Source organism: Schistocerca gregaria, chromosome 3 (assembly GCF_023897955.1).
Source record: "Schistocerca gregaria isolate iqSchGreg1 chromosome 3, iqSchGreg1.2, whole genome shotgun sequence".
NCBI lineage: Eukaryota > Metazoa > Arthropoda > Insecta > Orthoptera > Acrididae > Schistocerca > Schistocerca gregaria.
In genome coordinates this window covers 206,431,667-206,453,366 of record NC_064922.1, presented here as the reverse complement: position 1 = coordinate 206,453,366, position 21,700 = coordinate 206,431,667, and the positions used below count along the sequence as shown (strand labels likewise).

The window sequence follows — 21,700 nt, the reverse complement described above, 5'->3', positions numbered from 1 at the left end:
GCAATTTGCGTTCACTGTTTCAGATTTTGCATTCAGCTGGGTTGAGGTTCAATATGGACAAGTCACAGTTCTTCCAACCCTCCATTGTGTATCTTGGTTTCCACTTGTCCCGTGAGGGTATACGTCTTCTACGTCAGCACGTTGCGGCCATTAACGCTTTACCCTGGCCGTCTACGGTCAAAGAACTTCAGGCATTTCTAGGCAAGATTACTTATTATCACAAATTCATTCCATCCGCAGTGGCGGTAGCTCGTCCTCTGCATCAGCTGTTATGCAAAAACGTCCCTTTCTGTTGGTCCGACGAGTGTGAGCAGGCTTTTGTCCGCCCGAAGGCTCATTTGCAGTCGGCGCCTTGTCTTGCCACATTCCGTTCGGGTCAGCACTGGGTTCTGGCAACTGACGTGTCACAGTATGGCCTAGGGGCTGTTCTCGCCCATCTGTATGAGGATGGGTTGGAACAACCCATCGCCTATGCTTCCAAGACTCTCAACGATGTGCAATGGCGTTACTCTCAAATCGAAAATGAGGTGCTCGCTATCATTTATGCTCTAAAAAAAGTTCAGCGTTTTTTTGTGTGGTTCTAAGTTTCACCTCATCACTGACCACAAACCGCTAGTCTCTCTGTTCAGCCCATAGGCGTCGCTCACCGCGTGCAACATTGGGCATTATACCTGACTCATTTTCACTGAGATTCACTATCGCCTCACAGCCCAGCACACCAACGCTGACGCATTGTCGCGATTGCTGATGGGCCCCGACCCGGTTTTCAATCATGATGGACTACTCTGTTTCCACATTGATGAGGAAGAACGTCATGCGGTTGAGGGTTTTCCACTTACAGGTTCGCAGGTCACGTCGGCTACTGGGCGGGACCTGGTCCTGCGTCGAGTGATCGGTTTTGTTCAATGGGGAGGTCGAGTGCCTTGTCCGCACTTTCAAAAGCCAGATGAAAAAATTCCTTAGTGATTTTTCCACAGATGATGCTCTGCTGCAATTTCTGAGTTCTTATCACTTCACGCCTCTGGGTGATCGCACCCCTGCTGAACTCTTACATGGCTGCCAACCGCGCACTCTCCTGCACCTGCTTCACCCTGTCAGGCCTTGTGCTGTGTCCCCTAGTGCGGGAAAATACTCGGTGGGTGCCGACGTGTGGTCACGAGGATATGGATCTCGCCCTAAATGGATTCTAGGGGTGGTCAAGGCTCTTCGCGGCCACTGGCTTTGTGAAATACGTACGGATGACAGCACGGTTGTTCACCATTAAGACCAGATGCGCCCACGAGTGGTGGCCACGCCGGTGCCACCGCCCCTTCCTACGCCTCCACCAGCCCGAGAAGCCAGTCCTGTTGCTGCTGCCGATCTACCGTACGTGTTGATGCAGCCAACGTCGCTACCGCTTCCGAGTATGCCGGAACTGGCCCCAGTTCGATGCCGCCTTTTCCAGGACCCATCTCGCGGGAGCACACCTCCAGGTCCACGACACCTATGGATGCTGCTCCGGAATTTTCACCCATCATCTCGTCCAGGAGGCACCTTCCACGCACGAGCTTCCGTCCTGGACATTTTCGACCATACTCTCGTGTCTCTCTGCGGGATCTTCTCGGGGCCTCACAAGAGGCCATGGATGTCTCCCCCTGTCCATGTCTCCAAGGAAGTGAGGTTTTTTTTTTCCTTCAAGGGGGGAAAAGTGTTGTGACAGAGCCACAACATTTAACAGTGCCGCCACGACAGTACACGCAAACGGCGATAGAGGCGCTCCGCAACTCGGCTGAGCGCGGGAGCGCCACCTAGTTACGAACGGCACCAGCCGCATGTCACTGCAGGGCAGTCGAATACGAGATACTGAGTTGTTATCATGTAACCAGCTATTGTTTCTAAGAGAGAGTGTTTGAATACCCACGCAATTATTGGTGATTAAAGGTTATAACAGTATCTTGTAAAACAAAAAGAAAACTGTATCTGTCAGTCCGAAAAAGTTTCGATGTTGATGCTATAGCACATTACAAGAATTACTGCAAAAATATTAAAGACTGTAATATGGACATCAAAGCAAATATATTACAAGGAAAAGATGTCATATCATATAATAAAATAAAGACAATATGGGATATAGTGAAGGAGGAGACTGGTAGAACCAGACAGTAAGAGGAACAAATAGTATTAAGAGTGAATGATACATTGGTGACAGATGTGTATACTGTTGCAGAACTTTTTAACAAACATTTTATAACTGTTACTGAAAAGATGGGGTTGTCAGGTTCAGTAGATGCTGCTATGGAATACCTCAGACCAGACATTTCAAGTAACTTCCATAATATGAATTTGACCCTCACTACCCCAGCAGAAATAACGTCCATCATAAAATCTTTAAAATCAAAAACATCTAGTGGATATGATAAAATATCAACAATTTTAATTAAAGAATGTAATTCTGAGCTAAGTAACATATTAAGCTATCTGTGTAACCAGTCGTTTATCAGTGGAATATTTCCTGAATGGTTGAAATATGCTGAAGTTAAGCCACTGTTTAAGAAGGGAGATAAAGAAACAGAATATCCGTCCAATTTCACTGTTGCTATCATTCTCAAAAATTTTAGAAAAAATAATGTACAGTAGGCTTTATAACCATCTCATCTCAAATAACATACTGTCAAAGTCACTGTATTTCTAAAGGGTTCTGATATCGAGAAGGCTATCTACACTTAACAGTGAAAATGTGCTTAATTCATTAGACAAAAAATTGCAGGCAACTGGTATATTTTGTAATCTGTAAAAGGCATTTGACTGTGTAAATCACAATATCCTTTTAAATAAATTAGAATATTATAGGGTTACAAAAAATGCTGCAAAATGGTTCAAATCTTATATCTCTGCCAGGAAAAAAGGATCTTATTAGGAAAGAGACATGTATCAAGCTATCAGGCATCATCCATCTAGGAACTAATTACATGTGGGGTCCCACAAGGTTCATTTTGGGGCCCTTACTTTTTCTTGTGTGTAACCAGTCGTTTATCAATGACCTTTCATCAGTAACATTACCAGATGCCAAGTTCGTTTTGTTTGCTGATGATACAAACATTGCAATAAATAGCAAATCAAGTGTAGTCTTAGAAAGATCAGCTAACAAAATATTTGTGGACATTAATCGCTGGTTCCTAGCCAATTCTTTGTCACTGAACTTTGAATAAACACACTACATGCAGTTCAGAACTTGTAAGGAGTGTCCCACGAGTATATGCCTAACATACAATGACAAGCAGATAGAAGAAGTGGACAGTGTTAAATTCTTGGGATTGCAGCTTGATAACAAATTCAACTGGGAGGAGCACACCACAGAACTGCTGAAGCTTCTTAACAAATCTCTATTTGCAATGCAAATTGTCAGACATAGGGGATATAAAAATGAAAAATCTGGCATACTATGCTTACTTTCATTCCATAATTGTCATATGGGATTATTTTTTGGGGTAATTCAAGCCAAGCTAAAGTTTTCCGGGCACAAAAATTTGCAGTAAGAGTTATATGTGGTGTGAACTCAAGAACATCCTGCAGAAGCTTGTTTAGGGAACTAGGGATACTAACTACTGCTTCCCAATATATTTATTCCTTAATGAAATTTTTCATTAAAAATATATCACTTTTTCAAACCAACAGCTTAGTTCATGGAATCAATACTAGAAATAAGATAATATTCACAAGGATTTAAAGTCACTTAGTCTTTTACAAAAAGGTGTGCATTATTCAGGAACACATATTTTCAATAACTTGCTAGCAGCTATAAAAAGCTTAACAACCAATGAAATTCAGTTTAAGAGAAGCCTAAAGGATTTACTGATGGCCAACTCCTTCTACTCCATTGATGAGTTTCTCAGTAAAACCAACTAATATAACTTCTACACAATTTCAGTGCAGTAATGTGTTCATTGTAAATATGTGTGTGTGTGTGTGTGTGTGTGTGTGTGTGTGTGTGTGTGTGTGTGTGTGTGAGTAGAATCTAACTTCTGCACAATTTCTGTGTAGTAATGTGTTCATTGTAATACAGTAGTTGTATTACACATTTATTACCTTATAAATAAATAAATAAAACTTTTTTATTTTTAATTCAGTGCTTTAGTATTTGTAAAATGACGATCATTCCACTTGGGACCTGTGGAATGGTACATTAGCTTATTTGTTTTAGTTGTAAATATTTGTCATGTATTGTTGTTTTTCTGTCATGTTTTACATCCTGGAGGACCTCCTCACTATGAATCAATTGGAATGAAAGTAAATCTAATATAATCTAAGGCAAAAGGGTTGATTTCGGGAAAGTCAGCCACAACTGCAGGTCAGGGTTGACTTACCAGAGAGGACGAGAAGGAAAGACTGATTGTTGGGGACTGTACTGGACAAGACCTAGAAGGTGGAAAACAGGGTAATATGCAAGACAGAAATTACTGCTTAAACAACATGCATACATTAATAAGAGGGGAAAGCTTAGTGCATTGTATGAAACGGTGATGGGAGGGGGTGGTAAGAAAATGAAAGACATAGAAAACTGAAGTGGAGTGAAGAAAGGAGCAGTTACTGTGAAGAAATGCTGAGACAGAAGAAATTAACGTAATTAAGGCCAGGTGGGTGGCAAGAACCAAACACATGCTGTAGCGCTAGTTCCCATACGTGTAGTTCTGAGAAAGTGTTGTTTGGGGGAAGAATCCAGATGGCACGTTTGGTGAAACAGGCACTGAGGTCATGGTTGTAATGTTGTAGCTTTGATAGTGTATGTTTTGCCAGTTACAGGGCTGGTATAGGTGGTGGTGGTGGGAGGGTGCATTGGGTAAGTCGTGCAGTGGGGATGGTTATAGGGGTAGAAGCTATATGGTGGGGAGATGAGTGTGGAAGGAGCATATGGTCTGACAGGAATATTATGGATATTAGGAGGGCAGTGGAAAGCTATTCTAGGTGTGGTGTGCAAAATCTCAGACAGAATGGATCTCATTTCAGGGCATGATTTTAGAAAGTCATAGCCTTGTTGAAATAGCTGATTAATACATTCCAGACCAGGATACTGTGTGATAAGTGGTGAGCTCTGAAGTTGTTTTTTGGCCGGATGAGCAGTTCCAGGATTGGATGTGATGGCCTGGGAAATCTCCATTTGAACTAGGCTGGTGAATTACGTCCAATGAAAGCTGAGATGAGAATGGTGGTATACTGCTGTAAGGAGTCTGCATCTGAACAAATACATTTGCCTCAAATGGGAGGGAATGTTTGACAGGCAGAGGGTGGCAACTGTCAAAATGTAAGTGTTGTTGTTTCTGAGTAGGTTTGATGTAGACAGAAGAGTGTAGCTGGCCTTCGGTGAGGGTGAAATGAACATCAAGGAAACTGGCACAGGATTTGGAATAGGACTATGTGAAATTTAATTGGGGGAAGGTGTTCAGAGATTACAAGAATTTTAACAGGTGAGCCTGAAAATGAGTCCATATGGCAGATATATCATCAATATATGTAAACCAAACCAAGGGCTGAAGATTTATGGATCCCAGGAAAGCCCCCTCAAAAGGTTGGCATAGGAAGGAGCCATCTTGGTCTGTTAGTATGCCTGCCCCTCAAAGGTGAAGTAGCTGTTGGCAAGTACAAAGTTGATAAAGGTGAGTGACATGGATGTCACCTGTTAAAATACAGAATGGCGCACCCACAGACTGCGTTGTCTTCTATATCTTTCACATCACTTGCAGCACCATCTGTTGTTGAAAATTGTAACTACTGTAATTTTGAAAGTTTGTCCGCCTGAAAATGTACTGTTGTCACAAGCATATTGCAACAAACGGTGTATTTCTATCGCTGCTCGTTTAGTTTTTATTGCCGTTTCAAATATACCGGTCATTTTTGAAACACCCTGTACATGCAAATGACCGTCACTTGCAAGCAGACAGAATTGCCTTTCATCGCTGAGGACCATGGTACTCCATTCCATTTTCCAAGTGATCCTTTGATGTCACCAGTTGAGCCATGCATGTCGATGCTGTGGTGTGAGTGGAAGATGGGGTAGAGATGTGCATGCTCGTACCCACTGCTAATAGTCAGTTCGTAACTTTTATGTTGTACATGTCTGGGCTCACAAGCCCTCTTATCTGTGCTGTGGTAGCTGTATGAAATGCCATTACTACCCTTTACAATATAATGGCCGTAGTGGGTGTCTTGCTGTATGGACATCAAGAATCTTGTATATGGACATGGAATGTTCACGTGATCACTCGTACCAGCATCGTTGCACAACTGACAAATGTACATCCAACTTGTGTTGTAAGTCTGTTAGAGGACCACCACTCAGAAGGTCACAGTTTGACCTTTGTAGCATGGTTGCTAGGTTGATTCACCCGTGTGCACGACATTGAGCCTTATGGCTGTGAATGTTCTTTATTAAAGTGCCATTATGTCATCTATTGATGGATGATGTTGAAACCATTATCAGTACCTCTACCATCCCTCAGGTGGCATATGATGTCATCAAATCAAAATCAATGTCGCCTTTCCAGGTGTACTAATTTTTTTCCCAGCAGTGTAGTTTTTGGTGCTTGTTTCATATGTGTTTTTAAAAACAAATTGGTGCATTGAATGATGCAGGCTATATAGTTGAATTACAGAAAAATGAACTACACATTAGGCAATCCTAATGTCAAGCAATGTCTGAACTTGATTTGACCAGTTGAGTTCATCTTGAAATATGAGATGTAGACAAAAAGTTTTTGCCTGCAGTTCTCATACACATTGAAAACCTCATGCCACAATACCCTAGCACACTGGTATTTGAAGCTAAAACCATTGCGAGTATCTCAGTAATTTGTTTTCTCCATTTGAAGGGGATCAACTCTGCAACAATCCATGCTGAATTGGTGGCAATGTACAGTAATGATGCACCCCCAAATGGCACAGTGGATAGATGTCAGAGATGCTTCCAAGTGGTCAAACAAGTCGCAGTGAAGAAGATCAAAGTAGCAAGTCATTTCTCAATGAAAAACTGGGAATCACAACAGAAGTGGAGGCCCTGGTGCTTGAAGACCAGAATATTGTGATCATGTTGGTAGTGAAAAAGTGAAATCAGTCATAGGTAGCTTTCAGCATCTAGCAAGACATTTTGAATATGAAAAAATTTGCTGACTGCTGTATTCTGCTACTGCTCACATCCATCAAAGCCTGTCAAATCAGTGCAGCAGTGGAATTGTTGCAGCTGTTTAGGGCAGTCTGGATGACTTCTTTAACCACATAGTCATTGTGGATGAAATCTGAGTGTATCACTATAACCCATAGACAAAGGAGGAAGACAAGCAGTGGAAACATGTCTTATCACCACCGCCAAAAAAAGCAATAATCTTACCATCAGAAGGCAAGGTTTTGCTGACTGTGTTTTTGGGATTGTCGTGGTGTGGTGCTAATTGATTATGTTTATAAGGTGCAAACTGACACAGGAGCATGCTACCAAAATCTCCTGATAAGGGAGTGTTTTTGCTCCACAAAAGTGCCATTAGATTTTGCCCCCCACCCCTGCCCTCCTCCCTCTCACTGCCCCAAATGCTCCTGTATTTTATCTAACATGACACCCAGAAGCCAGTTTTTGGCAAGAATTGATAAAATGGCAATGAGGTGATTTTTGAGGTGCAACATTTCTTGAGAAGTCAAAATGCAGACTTCTAGAGCTAACCAATTCATACATTGTTGGGAAAAATTGTTGCACTGATATGCAAACATGTGGAGAAGAACTAAGACCATCACAAGTTTCATGGAAGCTGATGGGTTTTTTCAAGGTGACAATTAAAAATTTATGACTATCCCTCTACTCCATCACAAGGACAAATTTCTTTGAGTTTTAGTAAATTGGAAATTTGTATATTCATGGTTCAGCAGTTTCCAAGCTTTTCACTGTCACAAATAACTATACCTGTGTAAACACGATTTTTATTAGAAACTTCAGTTAGAAAAATATACTTTTAACAGAACATTCCATGTCTTGAATAATATGTGAAAGCACTTGATTCCTCGCATTCTTAGAATATGAACAATACAAGATTTTCTGGACAACATACATGGTTTTTTAGCTGTTGTTGTTGTTGTGGTCTTCAGTACTGAGACTGGTTAGATGCAGCTCTCCATGCTACTCTATCCTGTGCAAGCTTCTTCATCTCCCAGTTCCTTCTGCAGCCTAAATCCCTCTGAATCTGCTTAGTGTATTCATCTCTTGGTCTTCCTCTACGATTTTTACCCTCCACACTGCCCTCCAATACTAAATTTGTGATCCCTTGATGCCTCAGAACATGTCCTACCAAGTGGTCCCTTCTTCTCGTCAAGTTGTGCCACAAACTTCTCCCCAATTCTATTCAATACCTCCTCATTAGTTACGTGATCTACCCATCTAATCTTCAGCATTCTTCTGTAGCACCACATTTTGAATGCATCTATTCTCTTCCTGTCCAAACTATTTATCATCCATGTTTCACTTCCATACATGGCTACACTCCATACAAATACTTTCAGAAACAACTTCCTGACACTTAAATCTATACTCAATGTTAACAAATTTCTCTTCTTCAGAAACGCTTTCCTTGCCATTGCCAGTCTACATACATGTTCCGTTCAACTGCTCTTCCAAGTCGTTTGCTGTCTCTGACAGAATTACAATGTCATGGCGAATCTCAAAGTTTTTATTTCTTCTCCAGCGATTTTAATACCTACTCCAAACTTTTCTTTTGTTTCCTTTATTGCTTATTCAATATACAGATTGAATAACATTGGAGAGAGGCTAGAACCCTGTCTCACTCCCTTCCCAACCACTGCTTCCCTTTCATACCCCTCAACTCGTGTGACTGCCATCTGCTTTCTGTGCAAATTGTAGATAGCCTTTCGCTCCCTCTATTTTACCCCTGCCACCTTCAGAATTTGAATGAGAGTATTCCAATCAACATAGTCAAAAGCTTTCTCTAAGTCTACAAATGCTAGAAACGTAGGTTTGCCTTTCCTTAATCTTTCTTCTGAGATAAGTCGTAGGGTCAATATTGCCTCACGTGTTCCAACATTTCTACGGAATCCAAACTGATCTTCCCCGAGGTCGGCTTCTGTCAGTTTTTCCATTTGTCTGTAAAGAATTTGCGTTAGTATTTTGCAGCTGTGACTTATTAATCTGATAGTTCAGTAACTTTCACATCTGTCAACACCTGCTTTCTTTGGGATTGGAATTATTATATTCTTCTTGAAGTCTGAGGGTATTTTGCCTGTCTCATACATCTTGCTCACCAGATGGTAGAGTTTTGTCAGGACTGTCTGAAGGCTGTCAGTAGTTCTAATGGAAAGTTGTCTACTCCGGGGGTCTTGTTTCGACTCGGGTCTTGCAGTACTCTGTCAAACTCTTCACGCAGTATCATATCTTCCATTTCTTCTTCATCTACATCCTCTTCCATTTCCATAATATTGTTCTCAAGAGCATCGCCCTTGTACAGACCTCTATATACTCCTTCCACCTTTCTGCTTTCTATTCTTTGGTTAGAACTGGGTTTCCATCAAAGCTCTTGATATTCATGCAAGTGATTCTCCTTTCTCCAAAGGTCTCTTTAATTTTCCAGTAGGCAGTATCTATCTTACCCCTAGTGAGATAAGCTTCTACATCCTTACATTTGTCCTCTAGCCATCCCTGCTTAGCCATTTTGCACTTCCTGTCGATCTCATTTTTGAGACGTTTGTATTCCTTTTTGCCTGCTTCATTTACTGCATTTTCATACACTCCTGGAAATGGAAAAAAGAACACATTGACACCGGTGTGTCAGACCCACCATACTTGCTCCGGACACTGCGAGAGGGCTGTACAAGCAATGATCATACGCACGGCACAGCGACACACCAGGAACCGCGGTGTTGACCGTCGAATGGCGCTAGCTGCGCAGCATTTGTGCACCGCCGCTGTCAGTGTCAGCCAGTTTGCCGTGGCATACGGAGCTCCATCGCAGTCTTTAACACTGGTAGCATGCCGCGACAGCGTGGACGTGAACCGTATGTGCAGTTGACGGATTTTGAGCGAGGGCGTATAGTGGGCATGCGGGAGGCCGGGTGGACGTACCGCCGAATTGCTCAACACGTGGGGCGTGAGGTCTCCACAGTACATCGATGTTGTCGCCAGTGGTCGGCGGAAGGTGCACGTGCCCGTCGACCTGGGACCGGACCGCTTCGACGCACGGATGCACGCCAAGACCGTAGGATCCTATGCAGTGCCGTAGGGGACCGCACCGCCACTTCCCAGCAAATTAGGGACACTGTTGCTCCTGGGGTATCGGCGAGGACCATTCGCAACCGTCTCCATGAAGCTGGGCTACGGTCCCGCACACCGTTAGGCCGTCTTCCGCTCACGCCCCAACATCGTGCAGCCCGCCTCCAGTGGTGTCGCGACAGGCGTGAATGGAGGGACGAATGGAGACATGTCTTCTACAGCGATGAGAGTCGCTTCTGCCTTGGTGCCAATGATGGTCGTATGCGTGTTTGGCGCCGTACAGGTGAGCGCCAGAATCAGGACTGCATACGACTGAGGCACACAGGGCCAACACCCGGCATCATGGTGTGGAGAGCGATCTCCTACACTGGCCGTACACCTCTGGTGATCGTCGAGGGGACACTGAATAGTGCACGGTACATCCAAACCGTCATCGAACCCATCGTTCTACCATTCCTAGACCAGCAAGGGAACTTGCTGTTCCAACAGGACAATGCACGTCCGCATGTATCCCGTGCCACCCAACGTGCTCTAGAAGGTGTAAGTAAGTCAACTACCCTGGCCAGCAAGATCTCCGGATCTGTCCCCCATTGAGCATGTTTGGGACTGGATGAAGCGTAGTCTCACGCGGTCTGCACGTCCAGCACGAACGCTGGTCCAACTGAGGCGTCAGGTGGAAATGGCATGGCAAGCCATTCCACAGGACTACATCCAGCATCTGTACGATCGTCTCTATGGGAGAATAGCAGCCTACATTGCTGCGAAAGGTGGATATACACTGTACTAGTGCCGACATTGTGCATGCTCTGTTGCCTGTGTCTATGTGCCTGTGGTTCTGTCAGTGTGATCATGTGATGTATCTGACCCCAGGAATGTGTCAATAAAGTTTTCCCTTCCTGGGACAATGAATTCACGGTGTTCTTATTTCAATTTCCAGGAGTGTATTTTCACCTTTCATCTATTAAATTGAATATATCTTCTGTTAACCAAGAGTTTCTACTAGCCCTCGTCTTTTTACCTATTTGATCCTCTGTATTACTGTCGATTCTTCTTCAAAACATCTGTGAAGAAGAATACTGCCTGAAAGTTTAGCAGTGCTTTTATTTTTTAAATTTAGTTATCTGCCTCTTAGTTGCTCCAGGTAAGCAGTTACCTTTATTACTTCCATCATTTGTATTACATGTATGACTTTCGGTTATCATATAAATTTATAGTGTATTCAGGTTTCCTTCCTAAATGTAGTGGCTGTGTATCTTTTTATTAATTAAAGTAATTTAGTTGTGTATAAAGGACATGCTTGAAGACAATATGAAATGTGGATACAATGAATTACAAGACAACAGAATGCAGGAAAAATAAACTTGAATTGGCCTTCCAGTCGACAAAAGAGACATGTAACAAGAAATCCCTTTCTTGGGTTTCCGAAATTAAACATTACAAAACAGTGCTCAAGCCAGAAGCATACTATGCAATGGAAACACCTAAGTATGGAATGCGTAGACCATACGGAAAAATTAGAATTAAAAGAAAGAAAAGGTTAAAAAGATTCAGGATAATAAAATAGTATAAATCAAGAATTAAACTGTCAACAAAAGAATGAAAACTCTTGGATACTAGGCAAAAAAGGAGACAACATTTTTATGGTCATATAACCAGCTAATGAAACAGTTAGTTTATGGAAATTGAAAAAGAACTAAGATAATTAAAAAAACAGGAAAGGTGTTACTCTGTAAAAGAGCTCCCATAAGTACTAAAGATGAAAAAATAAGATTCTCTGCCAAATTTAAAGTGAAGTCAAAACACATCATCTGTGATGAGGAGAGAGCTACTGCGCACAAAGGAAGGAACAATACACAAAGAAATGACTGATTCATCATACTCCAAAGAGGGTGAAATGAAAAAGAAGAAGAAATAAGTTTACAGCATGACCCCTCTCATCATTTCAGTTAGTACAAAAGCAACCATCTGCTGCAGGCCAGAAGGTACAGCACAAATTTAGGAACAGGGTACTGGGTCACATGTATTGTGGAACAAAGTACTAGCTTTAGCCAGGTGACAGAGGACATAGAGAATTTGTGCAAAGGTTTTGGCAAAGAGGATCAGGTTCTCGTAATAGGTGCAGCAGGGAACAGCCTGGCTACGGGCAGTAATTATGGCATTATGGGTGACATGGATGGAATAGGATGAGCAGTTTCACAGACAAATGAGTTTTGTGAATATCCTGCAGCACAATGACCAGCCCCGGTTTAACGCTGCTGTGAACCATGTGAACACTGATTTGAGCAGGTTGCTTCCGACTGAAGGGGAATCTCATATGAGTGTTGTGCCTGTTGCTACAGTCTGGAATGAGGATATAAAATGGCCCGTGATTAAATAATAGAGGGAAAGATAGGTTGGCTGAGCGTCATGCAAATAATATACTGGGGCCATGATCACATGAACAAAGATTCCTGAGGTTATTGGTGCCAGAGGGGCAGCTTTTTTTAAGGTTAGATTCAGGATCTCTGTTTTGAAACAGGCAGCCCCACAAAATGCTTCAGAGTGCACAGAAAAGTAAAGTTAGCTTATTTTATCAAAATACTAGAGGATTGAGTAATAAAGAAGAAGAGTTTCTTCCCTGGTTGGAAAATTTAGAGTGCTCTTTAAAGATAGACATCCTGTGCCTGTCTGAGCACCATACCACATGATTAGATAAGTTACATATAAAAGATTATACTTCAGCAGCTTACTTATGAAGAACAGATACAGAAAAAGGAGGAGCTGTTACATACATCAAGGCAGTACATAAGTTCAAAAACATTAAGACAAGTAGATTTTCTAGTGTGCCTGTGAATTAATACTGAAAAATAATTCCCTTTTAATTGTACCTGTATATAAATCGCCACTGGGAAATTTTGAACTGTTTATGAGGAATCTGGAGTCTTTACTGTGCTGCCTGTCAGACAGCAGTAAGTAGTCAATAGTGTCAGTGACCTCAGTGGAGATTTTCTAAAGGATTCTGATAGGATAAATTGTGGTGTCACGGCCAGACACCACACTTGCTGGGTGGTAGCCTTTTAAATCGGCCGCGGTCTGGTAGTATATGTCGGATCCGTGTGCTCCCACTATCAGTGATTGCATACCGAGCGCCGCCACACGGCAGGTCTAGAGAGACTTCCTAGCACTCGCCCCAGTTGTACAGCCAACTTTGCTAGCGATGGTTCACTGACTTCTACGCTCTCATTTGCCGAGACGATTGTTAGCATTGCCTTCAGCTAAGTTATTTGTTATGGCCTAGCAAGGCGCCATTATCAGTTACTATTGAGATTGTGAATCATGTAATGTCAAGAGCGACGTTCATCCTTAATGGATTAAAGTTAAGTATTCCACCAGCTACGTCCGTTGTTTCTAAATTCTAATTTCCTTGTCCTGTTCCAGACCTCACGCCAGCCTGCGTGAGCTAAATCGCATGCCTTTCGGCCTCCTCTAGTAACAGGGTGTTGGCTCTCCTGCCAACCACAACATAAATGATCTGGAAATCTTATGTGGATCCCACAATTTGATCTTGGTAATCAATTTTCCAACACATTTGAATAAAGACAGTAGGACCCTAGTTGATAATGTTTTTTGGTGAAGCTCAAAGCAAGAAAATAACTGTTTACCCAATAACAAATGCTCTCTCTGATCATGATGCACAGTTAGTTAGGATAAATAACGTAGTGCCTTACAGTATGGATACTCCTCAGTGGAAATTAGAGTAATTAATGACTCCAGGACACATGTTTTGAAGAAAAATTTGCAAGAGATGACCTGGGATGAAATTTATTATGAACCAAATACTTAATATAATGTATAATCTATTCTATGATAAATTCATAACACTATTTGAAAATAGCTTTCTGCATAAGCTAATAAGAAAGGATATTAAACAGCTATGTAAAAAACCATGGATCCCTAGGGATTAAAGTATAAGGGGCATTCAAATGAATTCTGGTCACTAGCATAAAGTAATAGCAATGATTTTATTAACTCAAAAACGTACACATACTCAAAAATAGCCGCCAAAACTGTTAGCATATTTATCCCATTGCGACACTAGCCAGTCGATTCCATCCTTGAAGAAGCTAGTAGGCTGCTGTCGTATCCAGTTGATGACCCAGTCACACACTTCGTCATCTGTTGTGAATCAATGTCTGCAAATAGTCTGTTTTAGAGGTCCAAACACATGAAAATCACATGGTGTAAGGTTGGGACTGTACAGTGGATGTTCCAGCATTTTCCATCTAACCTGCTGCAATGTCATCTCCACTGCATTGGCTGTGTGTGGGCAGGCATTATCATGCAGCAGGATAATGCCATTGGACAACATGCCTCCGTGTTTTGACTTAATAGCTCATCTAAGGTTCTGTAAAGTCGCTTGATAATGCTGAGCATTGATGGTGGTTCTCCGTTCCAGGAAATCGACAAGCAGTGGGTCCTTGTGGTAAAAAAAAGGACATCATGACCTTACCAGAACTGGTGTGCATGGCCTTTGATTTCTTTGGAGTTGGTGAAGTCGCATGTTTCCACCACTTGCTCTGACACTTTCCTTCTGGTTTTAAAAGTTCAAGTGTTGATGCATTATGGTGTGGGTGGCGCCCTTGTTAATACCTAGTAACTGAGGGATCTTGTCCATGGTGATTCTGAGGTTGTCCAAGGCTAAAGCAATCACTTCTACAACCATTTCCAGTGTGATGACATGATGAGCCTGTCCAGGATGAGCATAGTCTTCCAGTGCCTCGTGCTCCTCAAGGAATCGTTTGCGCCATTCCACAAAACTTGAATGACTCAGACTGTACTCACTGTACACAGCCGTCATCCATTGATATATTTCACAGCCTCCAACTCCCTCCACCGCCAAAAATCGAATCACTCCACATTGTTCCCGTTTACTCGTCTGCATGTTCGGTAGTGGACAATAACTTGTGTGACCACCTTATCTTTGGCGTGAAACCACACTGGCGCTATGCCACATCATATGGTGCACAGAAGTCAGTCTCTCTACCAATAGATGGCGCCACCATACCTGCAGTTATGTGGCGCCACCTTACATGTAAGCAAAGGTAGACTCAGTGACCAGGTTTCATATGAATGAACCTCATATATTGTGAAAAGAAAAGGGAAATGGATATGGCAAGAACAAGTTGAGATACTAATGTAGTTGCACACTACAAACAGTACTCAGAATTACGAAAGAAGGTTATGTAAAAATCAAGGAACATGAAAATAATATCAGAAATCAATAATTCCAACCGCACACTTAAGGCTATTATGACAAGCAGCCACCGAACTGGATAACATCACTATTGAACAGTATGGATGGGCTATAAATGATGAGTCACAGGTAGCAAATATATTTCATAATCATTTCTCAAATATATAGGGACAAACAGATAAAGAGAAAAATCACGGCGTTATGTTATGAAAGTAACTCTCGTAAATTCAGTCATATGAATGTATCACCTTCTGAAATTAAGAAAATCATACATTCTCTCAAAAATAATAGCTGAATTGTGGTTGATGGTGTTTCCAATTTGTTATCCTATGGAAATGACCGTTTGGTGTCCCTTTGCAGGGCAGGTCCTGCATGCTGGATGGGAATGAAATGATGATGAAGACAGCACAACACCCAGTCCCTGAGTGGAGAAAAGCCCCGACCCAGTCAGGAATCGAACCCAGGCCCGTAGGACGGCAATCCATCACGCTCACCACTCAGCTATTGGGACGGACTGTTCTCTTACAATAAGCCCAGTCTTATCTGAAATATGTAATGCATTACTAACTCACAGCAGATTTCCAGAGAGACTGAAATATGTCATTATTAAAACTCTCTTTAAGAAAAGTGGTAAGAGAGATCACAATAACCACTGACCTGTTTCACTGCTGTCATCATTTTCCAAAAATTTTGCTAAGGTGACGTAGTCTGGAAGAGTATCTCACCTTGGCAACAGTAATATCTTCAGCAAATCACAGTTTGGGTTTCAAAAGGCTTGTTCTACTGAGAATGCCATTTACATGTTCACCCACCAAATTTTACAAGCATTAAATAATAAAATAGTGACCTATCTCAAGCATTTGACTGTGTGAACCACAGTATTCTCCTAGATAAATTGAAGATTTATGAGACTGATGGTATAGCTAACCAAGGGATAATATCATATTTAACCAAAGGAATGCAGAAAGTTGTATTTAGCAATTAAACCAATACAGTCTGGGGATTTAGTTCTGAATGGGGAAAATGACATATGGGGCCCACAAAGCTCAGCCTTAGGACTGCTGTTGGTCCTGATATATGTAGACAATTTTCCATCTAATATATGACAAACAGAATTAGTTCTCTTTGCAGATGACACTAGCATTGGAATCAATCCAAGCATATGTACAGAAACAGGAGAAATGGTAAACAATATTCTCAAAAGTATCACTGACTGGTTGTCTGCGAGTGGTCTCCCCCTCAATTTTAAAAAGACGTATCATATTCAGATCTGCCCATCTAGGGGTACTACATCAATATTAAGTGTAACACATGGTAGGAAATAATAAACAGACTATAAACTTTAAATTCATAGGTTTCCATAGTGATGAGAATTTAAACTGGAAAAAGCACATTTTGGAACTCCTAAAATAACTTAATTCAGTCACAATTGCATTTAGAATCATTGCAAATCTTGGGATAGACAAATTGCTAAGTTGACATATTTTACATACTTTTTCATTAAATAATGTCATTTAAAATAATATTCTAGGGTAACTCATCTTAAAGAAGGAAAGTCTTCATTGCTCTAAAAAATACTGCAAAAACAATATGTGGTGCTCAGCCACAAATTTTGTAGACAGCTTTTTCAGGAGTTGGGCAATCTGACTACTGCTTCACAGTATATTTATTTCCTCATGGAGTTTATTGTAAATAATCCACTATAGTTCATAGAGAACAATGATGCACACAATTACAATGCCAGAAGGGAAAGTGAAATTTATTAGTCCACATTAAGATTGCCTTTAGCACAAAAAGGGGTGCACAATGCTACAACACAAATTTTTGATCACTTATCTAGTGATATAAAATGTCTGAGAGACAGCTAAGTAAAATTTGAAAACAAACTGAAAAAGTTTCTCCCTGACAACTCCTTTTATCCCATAGAAGAATTTCTATTATAGTAATGTGTGAAAGGTGGTCAGCAAGAATTACTAACTCACATTGTAACCACATTTACAAATTAATTTGCGATTTGAATGTAAAATGACTTTTCCTGCATCATTACAATTTGTAATGCAGAATGATTCATGGAACAAGAAACTAATTAATAACTAACACTTTGTGATTTTATATATGAAGGTGTGTGCAGAATGAGAAATGGACTGCCCTGAAAAAATATGGACCTATCTTTGCAATACAATAAGTTGCTTTTCAGGAGAAACAATAGAAAACTATGACTGAAGATGAATGAGACATTTTTAAAAATGTGGTAATCTAAATTCTATGGAGTTTATGGCAATGAAACATAGTTTCAAGTTGGAAACAGTGACTGCTATTGACTGTATCATCACTTCATAGCAATATTTTCACAGGGTTGCTACTGTACAAGATATTTCCAGAGATACTACCCACTGCAAATGAAATCAAAATGGACAACCTCAATTGTGGCTGCACCACCACCATTGCGAACAATAGCAGGTAACTTTTTCTGTCATGTTAATTACTGTACACAGCCTATATTAAAAAACAGTTAGTTTATGCTTAAACAGTGTGACAACTAGTAAGTGTAAAAAATATAACTTAATGGATAAAAGTAAATAAAAATTCAGATTTTCTAGTCGTCACAGAATTATATTGTACGTGGTGTGATTCTGTGGGTAAGTCCTAGACTAAAAATTCAAGTCTCAAAGTTCAATTCCAATAAAACCTATGATTTTTATCTGTCACTTGTCATTCATCTCTGCCTATGATTTGTTAATGTGAAGAATGCCAATATGTGCTGTGGTTCAACTTGAATGTTACATTTGAAGTTCCCCTATAACTGGCAATGCAAATCAGTTCAAAGGTCGGAGGAAGGCAAGAGCATACCACTTAAAATGGGACCAGGCCTAGTAAAGCACTAGAGAACTCAACCCAATCTTCAGCACAAGAGCAGCTTTACTTCTCAAGCTTTGAATGTGCTCTGCAAGATGGTGGATTTATCCTCAAAAGGTTTTGTGTCTTTTATAATATCCCTTCAGCAAAATCATGAGGAAATATTATAAAATTCTTAGTCATGTGGATCCAAGACAGAATCAAGCAACACCCACGCACATCGCTTAAACAGATGCAAAACTGACTGAAGCGTACGATTCCCTAAGTATTGTAACATGTAGCACAAGTACACAGGCTGTTTGTGTTGCATGTTGCACTTATTTATACTGTGGTGTTAACTATAGCACTTTATCCTAAAAGATTTTCCACTTACATATTTACTATTCTCTCTAAAGAAAGCCATTAGAGCTTGTAGAGTACATTTCTTATGTCAATGCCCACAAATGAATGATTTTGTCACTGTTTCCCATGTAAGTTTTTGAGATATGTGCTGTTTCTTGTATTTGTTCCAACAAGACGCACTGAATGCCATTAGGTGTGGGAAATGCCCAGTAGTTAGGTATGTTGCTGAGTCTGCGATTAAGATGATTTTCCTCCAAAAACCTCCCCTCCCCCCCCCCCCACCCCTCCCCTGTGTATTTGCAGCTCAGCAGTATTGTAGGAGTTTGGAAGTTATGGAGGGGAACCAGAGTCTATTTGAAGCTTTGAGTCAGTCTGTGTGAAAAATGCCAATTGGTGCCACATGGCTGACAAAGGGCAGGAAACTGTGTTGATGTCCCAATTTGGCACACAGCTTAAAAGTATTACCAATGTTCATAACAGTATATAAAGAGTGAAAATGTGTCATCTGGGTGGCAATACAGTGTTGTATGACTTTCCTTCTAAATTGACAGCCTGACTCATAAACAACTTAATGTTGGGTTTATTCAATGGTTCATAGCTTCCTCTTGTTTTCAGTATGCCCCTTCATCAAATGACTTAGTCAAATTGATAATGAAGACTATTACTGTCCATTTCTTGGAAATCCTCTGTTCATTCATAGCATCTCAATGTTGGCATTGTCCCATCTTCATTGATGATATTCTATTTTGCTCTTTGCTGCTTTTATACTGTACCATAAATTGAACTGTGTAAATGCTGTCAACTTGTTCATAACTGACTAACTGGGGAACACATTTTAGCAACTGTGCAAGTGAAGTAATGTTTACAATTGTTCACTTTTATTTTTGGCTCAAACCAAGTTCTCCTAGACATTCATTTGTTTTACTAGGCCAGTATCATTTATTCTTAATTTTTCAGAGGTGCAAGACTTTTTCATTCAGCATTATTGGATTCATTCTTCAGATGTACCCTAAAATATAATTATTATTCTTAAAATAGTGTGGATTTGATGGACTCCAGTATGAGATAACACACTGTGATATAACAAATAGAACAGTTCCTACATTGGCACAAGGCACTGCAATTTTTGCAACCCACCGTCAAGTGCCCTATGTTGAAATCCTCATTCTGTGATGAGGCCACAAACTGACTGTTTCCCCATGCCTGTACACAGAGCAGAAGTAACCATTTCTGTGGCTTCTCTGCCATAGGGGTGACATGGTAGCTGAGAAAAGATGGATATAGACCACTGCTAAGTAGCATGTGGTCCACTGGATATGTGGTGTCCCATCGAAAGAGTAAATGCTGTCAATTGATCCCAGTCATACCTTGCTACTGGGAGCTAAAGTGGTGGTGGCAGTGGCGGTATTGGTATCTGCTGGCTCAGCAGCTGCAGCAGAGACTGCAGGTTGTCTATCCACCACAGATGAAGCGGGTTCTCGTGTCTGGCGAGATCAGCACTCTTGACATTGGCTATTAATATATACTGCTCATGTGTCAAATGGCAGTTTACAGCTTGTCCAGTACCAGATTTTTGTGTCCAGATCAAGGTACTAACACTATTCTGGGTTTGGTATGCATCATGGTGCACAGATATAGGAGAGCCAGTACTGACTAACATAATGCCTGTACATGGCTATATCTCAGTGACAAATGACTCACATAGAACTATACATAATCATTGCTAAACACAGGCTGACTGTAGCATTGTCCACAGCACCTACTTACGATATGCAAAAGACAGCTTTTACAAAATGGTAAAATATAGAGTTATTACATTTTCAATGTTGACATAAAAGGCAGTCAAAGTAAAGAATACCTATAAACACTAAGCAGTGAAGCTATTTTAATTAACAACTGATAACTTATGTTTAAAATAGTATAAATAGCAGGTTCTACTTTCATGACTGGAATTTTGAATGTGCACCACATTATATATCTCTAAAGTATTACAAATAGCAGATTGTAATTTCGTGACTGAAATTTTGAATGTGCACCACATTATATATCTCTAAAGTATTACAAATAGCAGATTGTACTATTGTGAGTGAAATTTTGGATGTGCACTTTTATCCCCCATATTTAATGGGCCCACTAAGAAATTGTCTGATTTAAATATTTTATTGACCAACATTTTATTTTAGTAAAATCATTCATTTTTAGAAACAAGAAAATTAGTGGTTATAATACTACAACATGGATTTTTGAAAGGATTACACTGCAGGATTCAAACATTTCAGACTTCTTATGGTAACAATTTTCAATGAATATATTTCTTAAATTACAGAACTTTCTGAAGAGACAACAAGTTCCTTAGAAAAAAAATCAGGACTCTCAAATAAGGTACATCAATTCTAAAAAATAATTATTGCTGGGGATGAAATTTCAAGTGCATATAGTTTTTCCCCCATGAACCATGGACCTTGCCATTGGTGGGGAGGCTTGCGTGTCTCAGCGATACAGATGGCCGTACCGTAGGTGCAACCACAACGGAGGGGTATCTGTTGAGAGGCCAGACAAACATGTGGTTCCTGAAGACGGGCAGCAGCCTTTTCAGTAGTTGCAGGGGCAACAGTCTGGATGATTGACTGATCTGGCCTTGCAACATTAACCAAAACGGCCTTGCTGTGCTGGTACTGCGAACGGCTGAAAGCAAGGGGAAACTACAGCCGTAATTTTTCCCGAGGGCATGCAGCTTTACTGTATGATTAAATGATGATGGCATCCTCCTAGGTAAAATATTCCGGAGGTAAAATAGTCCCCCATTCGGATCTCCGGGTGGGGACTACTCAAGAGGAGGTTGTTATCAGGAGAAAGAAAACTGGTGTTCTATGGATCGGAGCGTGGAATGTCAGATCCCTTAATCGAGGAGGTAGGTTAGAAAATTTAAAAAGGGAAATGGATAGGTTAAAGTTAGATATAGTGGGAATTAGTGAAGTTCGGTGGAGGAGGAACAAGACTTTTGGTCAGGTGAATACAGGGTTATAAATACAAAATCA

At 40.8% G+C, this 21,700-nt stretch overlaps 1 protein-coding gene across 1 annotated transcript in view; it reads left to right on the top strand.

Moving 5' to 3' along the window:
* The window catches only part of LOC126354840 (putative aldehyde dehydrogenase DhaS), a 225,344-nt gene that overhangs the window by 185,844 nt on the left and 17,800 nt on the right, over positions 1 to 21,700 (top strand). Inside the window, exon 10 of the mRNA XM_050004816.1 lies at positions 17,819 to 17,924. Coding sequence (XP_049860773.1) covers positions 17,819 to 17,924 — 106 coding nt within the window. The remainder of the gene's footprint in view (positions 1 to 17,818; positions 17,925 to 21,700) is intronic.